General features: G+C 39.6%; 1 protein-coding gene across 1 annotated transcript in view; it reads left to right on the top strand.

Moving 5' to 3' along the window:
• The first annotated feature begins 1,453 nt into the window (after nt 1–1,453).
• Nucleotides 1,454–12,250, top strand: part of Otogl (otogelin like) — a 137,275-nt gene continuing 126,478 nt past the window's right edge. The window contains exons 1-5 of the mRNA XM_032918557.1: nt 1,454–1,573; nt 2,698–2,737; nt 3,726–3,774; nt 9,556–9,622; nt 11,317–11,415. Of these exons, the coding sequence (XP_032774448.1) occupies nt 1,495–1,573; nt 2,698–2,737; nt 3,726–3,774; nt 9,556–9,622; nt 11,317–11,415 (334 nt within the window). The 5' untranslated portion in view covers nt 1,454–1,494. The remainder of the gene's footprint in view (nt 1,574–2,697; nt 2,738–3,725; nt 3,775–9,555; nt 9,623–11,316; nt 11,416–12,250) is intronic.

The following is a 12,250-nucleotide window of genomic DNA, read 5'->3' as shown; positions in this document are numbered from 1 at the left end:
AAATATAAATTATTAAGTGGACCATCTGTGTAGACTTAGGTAATTGTCTAGTTAGTTCAAGAACAATGGACTATGAACCTTTAGTAGTGAATATCACTGAGGGCAAACTTTACTTTAAAATACATACATTAAAGTTCAAAATGAGTGCGCGCATGTGTGTTGTAGACAGGTACATTACATTTTATAATTTTAGTAGCATTTATGTGTGTATTTCACGCTTGCCTTTTTATCGAATAGGTGTACATTTCTGTTGCTTCATTGAATTAGCTGTTCCTTATCAATGGAGGTTAATCAAGACCACATGGGACAATAACACATGATCAATGAACTTGGGACCATAAGAGAAAACTAAATATGTAATGGATATTGGATGAGTCAGTCACTGGATACTTTGAAGTCGTTGCAAAGGAGCGACTGCTGACTGGCAAGCAGCAGACATTAATGACTGCTGTGTGGGACCTCTGTAATCAGACGTTTCTTGCTATTGTACCCTATCTGTTAAGTGGGAGGGACAAGGGCAAGGCGAGTCATGGAATCTGCTATAGGAAATGTGAACCCATGACCTAGACATGGCTTTCACTCATTTGTGGGCTTAGATCATCCCTCTGGAGTTCATTTTGAAAGATGATAGTTCTTCTCTGGTGCTGCTCTAGGCAGTCAATTGCTTCTGGGGAAGAATGCCCTTATGGCTGGAATAAGAACACAGACTCCCTTCCCCGCTTTGTAATCTAATCAGGTACTTGTCATAGAAGACGAAAAAAATGGATTACCAGAAAGGTCTTCAGTACCCACTGAATTGTTTAGTTTTCTTTTTAAGGACAAATATTAGAAAAGCATTGTTTTCTTTTTAAAATCTACACGTGTTCTACAATATTTAACAGCTCGATGGACCGATGAAAATGTCAACATATATACTATATATATACTAGAATAGGATTTCAATTGAAAAACACATGCACATAGTTTTAATTTACTGTTTAAGTTTTGAGACTAAGATGCAATATTGTAGATAATGTAGGAGAAGTTAATTAGATGTCGTTCCTCCTGTTTTCAAAGGCTACTACTTTGTGAATAATAAGATATGGAAACTATACCAGCCTTTAGGAGTAAGTTATTTCATGAGGTGAGAAGATATAAACAAGTATCGTTTGGATGACCCCATCTTTCGAAACTAGGAGAAAGGCTGACATTGGCTAAAAAAAAAAAGGGTGTATGATGGGCAGGTGTGTAGCTGGCTGTAACTAATCCAGGCTCAGGCAAGAGGCTGTCTTGCATTGCTAATGAGGGACCCAGCCAAAGGGCTGAGTGTGAGCTCTATCTAAAACCTCAGGTGCTGTGTGGAGTCCGAAAGCCTGGGGTTTTTCTTTCAGTTGCTTTATCCCATAACTGTATTCATTTGAATCTGGGCAGACAACGAACATTCACTCTTGTAAGATGCCATCATAGGGAAGACCGACAATTTGGTTTCAGTCCAGGGAGAAAGAGTCCACTGAAATGAGCATTGTGAGGGAACTCAGGTTGATGGTACCTTGGCGTGCTCTCTCCCTTCCTATACTGCTGGTTTTGTTACGAGGTAAGCGCTTTCATATCTTCACCTTCATTTATCGCACGTCTCTCTCTCTCTCGAAACTGATATTGTTTCCTTTTATGTTAACTCTCAAGCGTTTTGACGTCATTAGAACACATATGTACTTAAATCATGTTCAGACAACTTTGCTGGATTCTTAAGAATGTAGAGAATTTGTACCCTTGGTGTGTTTTGAATTTTCTTTAAGTGGCTAAAACCATGCCTTTATCACTATGTGTAGTCATTCTAACTTACTCCTTTTTCAAATAGGATCTACACTTCCCACATGTAATGTAAGCATTTGAAACTTTATAATAACGATAAACAGAATATTTAATAGAATGTAAATAGATAAATATTCATGTCATTAAAATCTAAAAATTAAAAAAAAAACTTTTTAGGTCGAACTTTAACATTTGAGTTCTGGGTTAACTTCCCATTTTTATAACAAGTTGACCTGTAAATTAATTTTTATTAAATGTTTTTTTATGGAGGTGGCATTCATTTACATGTATTTTTTGATCCCTGATAAAGGATTTAGGGTTTGGAGCTTATAGGGGAAATGGAAGAAATGACAGACATGTGAGAGACACAGAAAAGTCACAATCTTCCCATCACAGAGGAGGCACTCTTAGTTCTCAAGGAGAAAGATGCAGGATGCTGGGCCGGATGCTGTGCCAGATACTGTGTGGTGGGGCTTTGAGATTGGCTTGTTCAACATGATTGTTTTGCTTAGCATCATGCTTAAGCTTGCCAAATGCTAAGTGGTAGGGCCAGCACTAGAATAGCTCTATGATTCCATGGCTGGCCCCCACTCTGCTGTGTGACAACACTTTGTACATCTATAGACATTGGTCATGTCATGTGATGGCACCGTGTACATCTATAGACGTTGGTCATGTCGTATGATGGTACTGTGTAAATCTACAGACGTTGACCATCCTTCTAGGACTATTGCTCACCCCAGGTATATTACAGATTATTCGCTGGTCCGAATCCTCTAAAAACAAGAAGCAATTCTCAATGCATATTTTAGCATTTGGATAAAAAATGATTCGTAAAATAGCACAGCCCAGACTAAGCTATGTGCACGTCTTGCAGTTTCACCAACCTGTGTTTATCTCTGGCAGGCCACATTTGTGCGTCATCTAGCCTGACAGAAACATCAGAGTGAGTATTTCTTTGTCTTTATGTTCTGAAACATCAAAGGGATGAGAATATGCCAAACTCAGTAGACAGCCGAGTCCATTTTTAAAATAACCAGTGAAACATTGACAAAAAGCATGAGATGTTCTTCTATGAAATATTTCTAAACAATAGAAATGACATTCACTTTCACATTTGTGAGAAGTCTTGGTGTTGTCCGCTGCCTGTAAGTATTAAAGAAACTTTTGTTTCATTTCAAAGGTTTTAAAGAAGTTATATCCAGTAATATGTCTCTTTATAGTTTTCCTGTTGACATACATTATTGACGATAAATATGCTACATTGTTAAAATAAAGTAAAACTACTTTTAGTGATTAAATGACTAAAATGGTTCTAGTAATAAATAGTTAAAATAGTTTTACTACTTTGCTTAGTGAAAGGCACAATTATACTCATTTTATTTTTTAAAATTATCTTTATTGATAAATATAATACAAAATACAAAATTCCATAAAGCAGATGTATAACTTAGTGAATTAACGATTTGATTTGGATAACTGCCAGTTAAATGTCCTTACATTTATGTCACTCTATGTTTTAGTGGCACAGAATGGATGAAATTAGACTATTACATCTGGGAAAGTAAATGCACCTTTGGTAATGCCTGCCAGACTCGTGAAGTCCTAGGAAGAAAAATCTATGCCTGTTGGTGCTACAATGTCAACACTATTTTGTTTATCTCTCAATCTCAAAGTTCCTTCCTAAAATTCAGTTTATATCAGAGCCTGGAGAGATTTGGGGACAGTCCCGAATTTTGTAAAATGAGACAGTGCCACCACCCAAATCTCACCCTTCGATAGAGGGGAGGGGGCCCTTTAAATGTTAAACCAAGAAAGGCCTCTTTGATAAAAGTGATGGAGATCGGGAGGAAAACACCAGCTCCCTCTTGGGAAAGGCTGTTCAGGTTGCCCAGGGGCCTCTGACTACACAAGTTCTTTGTGTTTTCTTGCAGAAGTGAGTTCTATGAAAATGAACAGAGAAGGGCTCTGTTAGCAGTACAGGTAGGTTATGCCTCAGATGGAGAGAGGCAGAGAAATAACTCATTCTACTTTGGACACTGCTGTCACCTCAACAATGAGACCTTTGTAGAGGGAATGAAATGTTCAACACAAGACAGGAAGGAGCAGGGAGAGGCCAAGACATTTCTCTGTAGCTTTTATTATTGTTTAATTTAATATTTTATTTTATTTTGCGACCCTCAAATATGTTCTCAGTTCACATAGATTTGCTTGGAATGAAACGCTTTTCTTTCTCCTCATTCATCTCAGTAACCTGTGCTTAGGCTTCAGTGTTGACGGGGATTGGATTCCATCTCCTTGCTAGGACATTTGGATGAGTTAGAAATTAACCACAACACCGGGCAGGACAATAGCAACAGGGACAACACACATAAGAGCAAATGCAGAAAGACTAAAATGACATCAGTTAAAGATGGAAAAGCAGTATGAGACATATTCTCATGTACTGACAGACAGCTTTCATGTTTTCTAAAAAATCCAATTCATGGGTGTTTCACGATAGCAGTATCCTGTTAAATTTGAGAACGTGTTGCCTGCTTCCTTTTCTATATAAAGGATCCTGGATAATATGATTGCATTTTCATCAAATTATAGTTGGAATGTTCAAATGAATGAGCTTTAGAGAATTTTTCTCTATGAGAGACAGATAAGTCAAGTTACAAATTTAATGTGGGAAAGAGTTTTTTTTTTAATTTTAAGCAATGTAATTAGAATATTAAACACTTAACATCTTAAATATTTAAGGGGTCCTTTGACAAGTGTTGAGATACAAAGTATTTTTCTACTTAAATTATGCTCTATTATGTTTAGATGTTTGTGGGTATGTGCACCTGATCCTGAAGTATAAGATCCCCTAGAGCTGGACTTAGAGACGGTTGTGAGTCCTCAGATGTGGGTGCAGGGACTGAATTAAGGTCTTGTGGGAGAGCAGCAAGTGCTCTTAACCTCTTCATCCTTCAACCATCTCTTCAACCTCTGAAATAAAGTTTTTATAAATATTTCCTGTTAGGTGCCTTCATGTGTATATTTTTATTATAGTTAACTGAAGGGAACACACGGAGAGGTCAAATGTGATATTATGACAGTTCAGATGACAAAACAAATTCTTTTTTTCTCTCTCAAGACTAGAGATCCTCGTGTGTATGCTTATATGTTTGGTGTATTTATTTGTACGTGTGCAAGCGAATGTGCTGTATCTGTCCTGTGCAGGCCAGAGTTTGATGTTAGATCTCTTGTTCTATTGCTTTACACAACCTTTTATTAAACCGAGTTTGCTGCTCAGCGAGCTCGCTCCAGGACTCTTTCCTTAGTGCCAGTAGTCCAGGCATGAGGTACTGTACCTGACTTGTAAAAATATCATGTTTTTATTAATACTTTGAGAACTTCATATAACATATTGTAATCATGCTCACTTTATCTCCTCCCTCAGCATTGTTCAGATCTACCCCTATCTTCCAATGCTCCTCCCAAATTAATGTGCTCCTTTTGTTTCTTCATAATTCCCTACCCAGTTGAGTTTGTGTGGTCCATATACTCATGGGTGCAGACCTATCCCCTGGGCAATGGTTGACTTACCAGGAACCAGTGCTACACATAAATCTGACTGCCCCTCCCTGAGTCATGGGCTGTTAGTATCTCCTCAGTTAATGGTGGCATGGTCCCCTTCCCATTTCATGCCAGACTGTTGACTGGCTTCATCTTGCACAGATCTTCAGACAACCATGGCTACTACGGTCCGTCAGTACAGCTGTTCTGTCACATTTAGAAGATACTGCTTCAGTCCAGTCACCCTGACCTCCATCTCTTACAGTCTTTCAGCACATTCTTCCTCAGTGGTCCCTGTACCTTGGTTGTGGAGCAATGATTCATTTGTGGCTTAGCACTCCACAGTCACTCATTCTTTGCATGCTGTGCATTACTTCTGTGCTAATCACCATCTATGTCATAAAGCAACTTCTCTGAGGAGCTGAACTAATTTATCAACAAAGAGATAGAAATTTAGAGACTAGTTTGACACTATACTTATTTAGCAAAACAATAGTAGTTGGTTCACCGGTGGGGCATGGGAGCTGCCTAACCATGGGTTATTGTCCAGATTTACCGTTTTCCTCACACTGGCCTTAAACCCAGTCAGAAAGTACTTGCTTGACCATATAACATCTGTGTCACTATTGTATTCATAGGCATATATGATGCCACTCAAACCGCTCCTGTAGTTCACAGCGTTCACTACTAGATAAGTTCCTGTGTCCCCTATGGGCTACTTGGCACCTTTTGATACCATGAAAGCCAAATACCAGGGAAGAAACTTCCTGCTCAATACCAATTTGATTTCTTCATGTCCTGTGACCAAAGTTTATTGTACATGGCTTTGGTTTTTTTATGTGGATGTTGGAGACACAACTTAGGCCCTTACGTTTCCATAGCAACCACTTTATCCACCGAATCATCTTCCTTGTCACGTTTTTAATTTTTTTTATAACTAATATTGGCAGTGGAAACAATATTTCACTTTAGGGAGTATTTTGTATCAGAGAAATTACAGTAGGAGGTTTTAAGTTTGGGGCTAGTCTGGGCTAGATAGTGAGACCCTGTGTGAGAGCGACAACAACAACAACAAAAATCTCATGTATCGTGTGAAGCAGTTAAGATAGGTTTTCTGTGATGAGAAGGATGTGATTGCCAGTGGAGCATACTAACAACAAAAATCCATCTGTATAACTCAGAAGAAAAATCTGTCGATGAAAAAGAAAACAACCACTCTGGCAAACACTCTCGATGGGAAAACTTGTGTGAACCGTCCATTCCCTAACGTTCCAAATAAAGAGATCTGTGGATGGAACTGAACACCGGGCATTTACACGACATCAGGATCTGTGCAGTGTACCCACTAGGCGTTAGGTTAATGCCTCTCCTCTGCTACTAAGTAGGGACGCACTTGCTTTGTCTCCGTGCCCATTTTAGGCAGGACAAAGAGCAGGAGAGTTGCATCTCTCTTTCCTGTAGCCAGTGGACACATGTCAAGATCATTTAACGTCGATTAAGTTTTCAAGGGAGAAATGTGACATTGAGGTCACAGTCAGGCAGTTCACTTCCTAGAAATAGGCTTTGAGGCCATTCATACTCAGCCCACTCCTCTACTGTAAGCAAACAGTGCTGATGGATGGATAACTGTCCCCAGAAAGAAGCCGGCAGTGACGTAAGGAAGTAAAGCCTAGGCGTAGACTTCTATAAATGGTGCACATGTGATTGGGGCATGGATTCCTCTATCCAGGGCATGTTGCTGTGGTAACGCCCACCCTTCTGTGGAGGTGTCATCAGGAAGGAGATAGAGTGCTTGCCTTCTTTTACCGGTTCTGTGGATATGTGCACGCACAAAAACACATTCTTGGCATTATATTCAGTGATTCTTCTGAAGCAGGCACTGAGACCAAGGCTTAGGCGAACGGTGTCTGGAAAACATACAAAGGAGGGTCAGACAAGCATGAGAGAAAAAAGGGAGAAGATGAAATTCAGGGCCTGTTGATGGGGGGCTTCCTGTTGTAGGACTCAGTCTTATTGGGAACATGATGAGTAGCCTTTTATTCTTGTTTCTGCAAGGGATAGGGAGACTGGAATATTTATCACCCATTAGTTCCTGTTTTCCTATCAATCAAAGAGAGGAGCTAGTATGTCTGAAATATCCTAAAAGACCTGCCTGGACTCTGTCCTTAGGCAGAGAGAGAAAGAAGGCTGGGCTTAGAGTTGGAGGCTCTGCATTCCCACAGAAACCCAAGTGAATATGATATGGGCTGAAAATGAATTGCTGGAGCTTGCTTTAGTCATAGCTCTAAATACCACAAGAGGCAGACCCATTTGAACTATATCTTTTTTCCAGTTCAGTTGGTACTTGTTGTGGGCTTGCCAGGAGTCATGTCATGCAAAATAGCCAGGCTTATAAATTTAGAAACTTCATGTCTTCAGGGATCTGCAAAGAAATCATTTCTGTTCAAATGGTTCATTGAATCGGAGTCACCATGAATTATTTGATGCTATGTACATAACATAAAAATGAAACGGCCTCACTTATTAAAGTAGCATTCCGTTCTGAGCTCAGAAGTGCTCCATAACTCCAATACTGAGAGTGTGGACTTTACACTTGCAAAGACGCATTATGGTGCTGGATAAACAGAAGGGTTGATGAACTGTCAGGAAGGTGGTGTGTTAAGTGGTCCCTGGGATGTGTTTAGAGGTGGACAAAGTTGATCGAAGAAAGAAACAAATATATGTATTTCCCTCACTCCGGTGAATATCCATTCATTCATTCACCCATCCATCTATCCATTCATTCATTTTGTATGTATGTCTTTGTGTGTGTGTGTCTCTGTGTGTGTCTGCCTGAGTATGTGTGTGTGGTGTGTATGCATGTAGCATGTGTGTGTTCTTATTACCATGGCATGTACATGGGTGTCAGGATACATCTTTCTCTTTCTTTTTCCATCACATGGTCCTGGAAATCCGTCTCAGTTGTTAGGCTTTACCTGCTGAGTCCTCTTTATAGCCCATATATTCCATTTTCATTTAGTAATAGTAAGAGGCCTGTTCTTATTATATGCTTGGAGTATTATTAATCATTGATCGTTTCATTTTATCCTCCTGATTCTGTAAGGGAGACACTGTCATTCTTTTTTATTTATTGGAAACTGTGGCTACCTGGATTAGACAATTTGTTCCTGTACTTGGGCCAGTGTGAGGCAGAGTTGAAGCCACTATCCATTTGTCAAACATCAAAGATGAGGGATTGGTTTCCATTGCAAGAATTAGCATAAATTATTTCAGAGGCAAAGAGCTTTGAAGATGGTATGCGTTCAGCAGTGTTGATGTCTATTTGATCTAGGCAGCTGGAAGCAGTATGATGGAAGAGAAAATTAAACTTGGCATCATGGTGGGACCATGGACATACACTGTCGAGGCTAATTTGTTTGAGGACAAGGCAAATAAAAATGGAAGGGATTGAGAAGTGAGGGTAAAACATGGACCAATTTGTGAGAAGGAAATAATGAACTTATGAACTTGGAACCCCGGTATGGGGACAGGAGTTTAGAAGGGACTCTCTTGGAGTCCTCAGCAAATGAGAGAATATAACAGTAGTACCATGTAACACAGGGGTGAGTTCTTTTTAAAGAACATACTGAGGGGCTAGGGAGATGGACTGGTGGGTACCGGTCACGCAAGGGCAAGGACTTGCTTGTGCTTTAGATCCTCAGTAAAAAGCCAGGCATGGCCTTTTGCCACTAATTACAAAGTGAGGAGGTGCAGACAGGAAGATCCTTGGAGCTGATTGGCTAGTCTGTTTAGCTGAAACCCTGGGCTCTAGGTCAAGAGACCTTGTCTCAAAAACAAGGTAGAGAGTAATTAAGGAAGGCAGCAAATGCCAACCTCTGATCTCCATAGGCAAATGCACATGAGCACATACACACACATCTCTCTCTCTCTCTCTCTCTCTCTCTCTCTCTCACACACACACACACACACACACACACACACACACACACACACACACACACACACACATACACACACACACGGAAAATGCTCAAATCAAACTTCACATACACGAGAATAATAATCAGAATTAGAGGTCAAAGATCTTGGTCCTTATATCACGTTACCCATCATCCTTTATAATTTCTATACTTAGAAATGCTTTCTAGAATGTCTCCATTTGCTCATCTGGCTTCTATTAAATGAACTAATTTGCATTTGTATTTCTCTGTTTTAAAGTTTGAAGCAACATCTCCGAGATATTTTTTCCATGAAGCTATTAATTGGGGTGAGAGTAAAATAAAAGGTCAGTGTGGGTGACTGTTCTTCTGTCTGTGTTTTCTGAGACAGTCCCTTGGTGGGGGGGCTACTTTAAATCTCACTGTTTTTCTGTCTACGTCTTTCTGAGATGGTCCCTTGGTGTGGGGTATGTTTAATCAGTTCTTGGTTCCTTCCATATATATGGGGAAGGACCGAGCCACCATGCTAATAATAGTAATCATTTAAGTTCATGTCCTATACAAATCCAAATTATTTTTAGATTGGCCAGAACTAAACATTTAGACGAAGGTGTCAGCAGTGTGACTAGAGAGAACATGGAAAGGTAGCAGAAGCTTTTCCTTTTGTTCCCAGTCAAAGACCTGTTCCTTCCCTCCTCATTGTCTGCCTTTAGTCTTAGCACTATATTATTTCTGTTAAACAGAAATCTGGTGGTAATTTAATGGTTAAAGAAAAGAAGTCATTCTTATCATCACATTTGAAGTAACGGTGATTCTTTTTAGATTTAGTTTGATGTTTGCTTTCAGTAGAGTAAGCAGCTTTGTAAATTCATTTTAAAAAACAATGTACTTGTTTATCTAAACATTTAGACTCCTACCCAGTGTGAGATGGGGGTATCTTTTAAAGAAAAACCATACTGCTTGAAAGTTCATGTAGATAATTTTCACTTGTATTTTGGTTTAAGTCAAAACAGTTTCTTTTGCCCCATGGTCACCTAAAATTTACCTAGAAATCTGTGTAGGCTTTGAAATGTAAAGATGAGTCAGTCAGTGGCCGTTTAGGGGGGAGGTGATAACAGGACTTTGTCCTTCTTGTCTTTTCAGACCATGTTTGTTATTACAGTCAAACATGTGTCTTCGCCAGTGTGACATTTTCCAGACAGTCCCAGATTCTTTAGTAATATTTCACAGTGACTGGAAGATGTTCTCCACTCCTTGTGTGTAACTTGGATCCTTTCAGCTTGTGCTTTGCCTGTTGTCTTCTTAACAGAAGAAACATTTCCCTAGCATTCCATTGCCTTCTCAAACTCACTCAGGAGATTAGAGAGATTAGAGAGCATTGTAGAGATTTGCTTCTTCTTTATTATGTTTTCATGTGGAGCAAGTTTTCTTTCTACGAAAAAAGTATTTGGGGGTGGGGCGGGGTGGGGCCGAGACTTTTGCTCCTGCCTCATCTTTGTTAAGCACTGATTTCCAAAGACTGGGTCATTTATAACCGCGCCTCAGCATTAATGGGCAAACTTCAACTGAAATGTGTCACCCATGTCCTCGAAGGTGGGAGTTTCTCTTTGAGTTTTATGCTTTGCTTGAAGTGAGCAAGGTCTGAGTTTGCTTCAGTATGGAGCTTGCTCCTGGAGAAAGGGCTGGGAAGTGTTCCAAACTTGGGGGCAGGGAATCATCTACAGCTTGGGCATTTCTGGTTCTCATCATCTTGGACAGGGATTCCTTACATGGGAACTTGACCTTTCCATTGCTCGAAGGAGGCTAACCTTTTCTCTCAAAGTACTTTGAGATGTGAAAGCCCGTCTTTCCTGCCTCAGAGCACACATAATGAAATGAATAGATAGAGATTTGATGGCTTAATGCTTTAGCACCACAAAGCAAAAGGCCCCGGGTTCTGTTTAAGTTAACAGTGTTGCAGTTAGTCCAAGCTAGATTGTGACATATTGTGTTTATGTGAACCGATCCATGCCAGAAGATAAATTATTATTTTGTCCCTCAGGTTCGTGTCCTCATGAATGCCTTAACGGGGCTTTCTGTTCTAAGACGGGTACGTGTGACTGTCAAATATTCCAAGCTCTCGGGACAAGGTGCCAGATTGGTAAGTTTCAGGGATATTTATGAGAGAATTATGGGATATGAACGAGAACATTAAGTCATGATTTGGTTGGAAGTGTTCATCACCTGGGATTCGGGACATTAACTAGAGAGTTCAGAATTTACTTTCATCAGTTCGAAGTAATGTAGAAACGCTGTAAAAGAAAATAGGAGTGTGTACTGGTCCTTCCCACCGATCTCTATTTCCTTAAGTATTTTCCCCCCTATTTTTTGGCATTACCCCAGTGGAACTGTCTTTTTGTTAATGTCTCTCTTTTACTTAGTATATTTTACTTGAAGTGTTTCTTCTTTGTATTCCGTTAGTTGGACATTAAGTATGTAGATTAGAAACAGAACTGAGAACTCTTTAGGTCCTGGGGATAAGTTTTCATTTTTAAGTATATTTTGTCCACAGTATCTGAGGTAGGATCTTAGGTTAATAATTATCAACAGATAATAACCAACATTTTACCATTTGCAAGACTATACTCGAGACACAAGGCAGGGTATATTTGTGAATGATAGGACTTGATTCAGTGATGCATAGTAGACAAGCAATTCTTAAACTTGAGTGTTCTAAGGAAAAGTGCAGGATGTAAGGCCCACTGTAGGGAAGACTGCCTACAAATCAAACCATTCTATGTCTTTCCCCAAGTGGACCAAAGTTGCCTTGAGCTGACAAATATAGGTAAATGTTTCAAAAGGAGAGGAAACTAAGACACCTCCTTATCATTTGGTTTCTCCTGGAATCAAAACCCACCTAGTGACATTTTAGCAGATGTTCCTGTTTATTTTACATCATTATAAAGGGAAGCACTTAAAAAATATATATATATAAA

Source organism: Rattus rattus, chromosome 1 (assembly GCF_011064425.1).
Source record: "Rattus rattus isolate New Zealand chromosome 1, Rrattus_CSIRO_v1, whole genome shotgun sequence".
Classification (NCBI taxonomy): Eukaryota; Metazoa; Chordata; class Mammalia; order Rodentia; family Muridae; genus Rattus; species Rattus rattus.
This window is presented reverse-complemented; position numbering and strand designations above follow the sequence as displayed.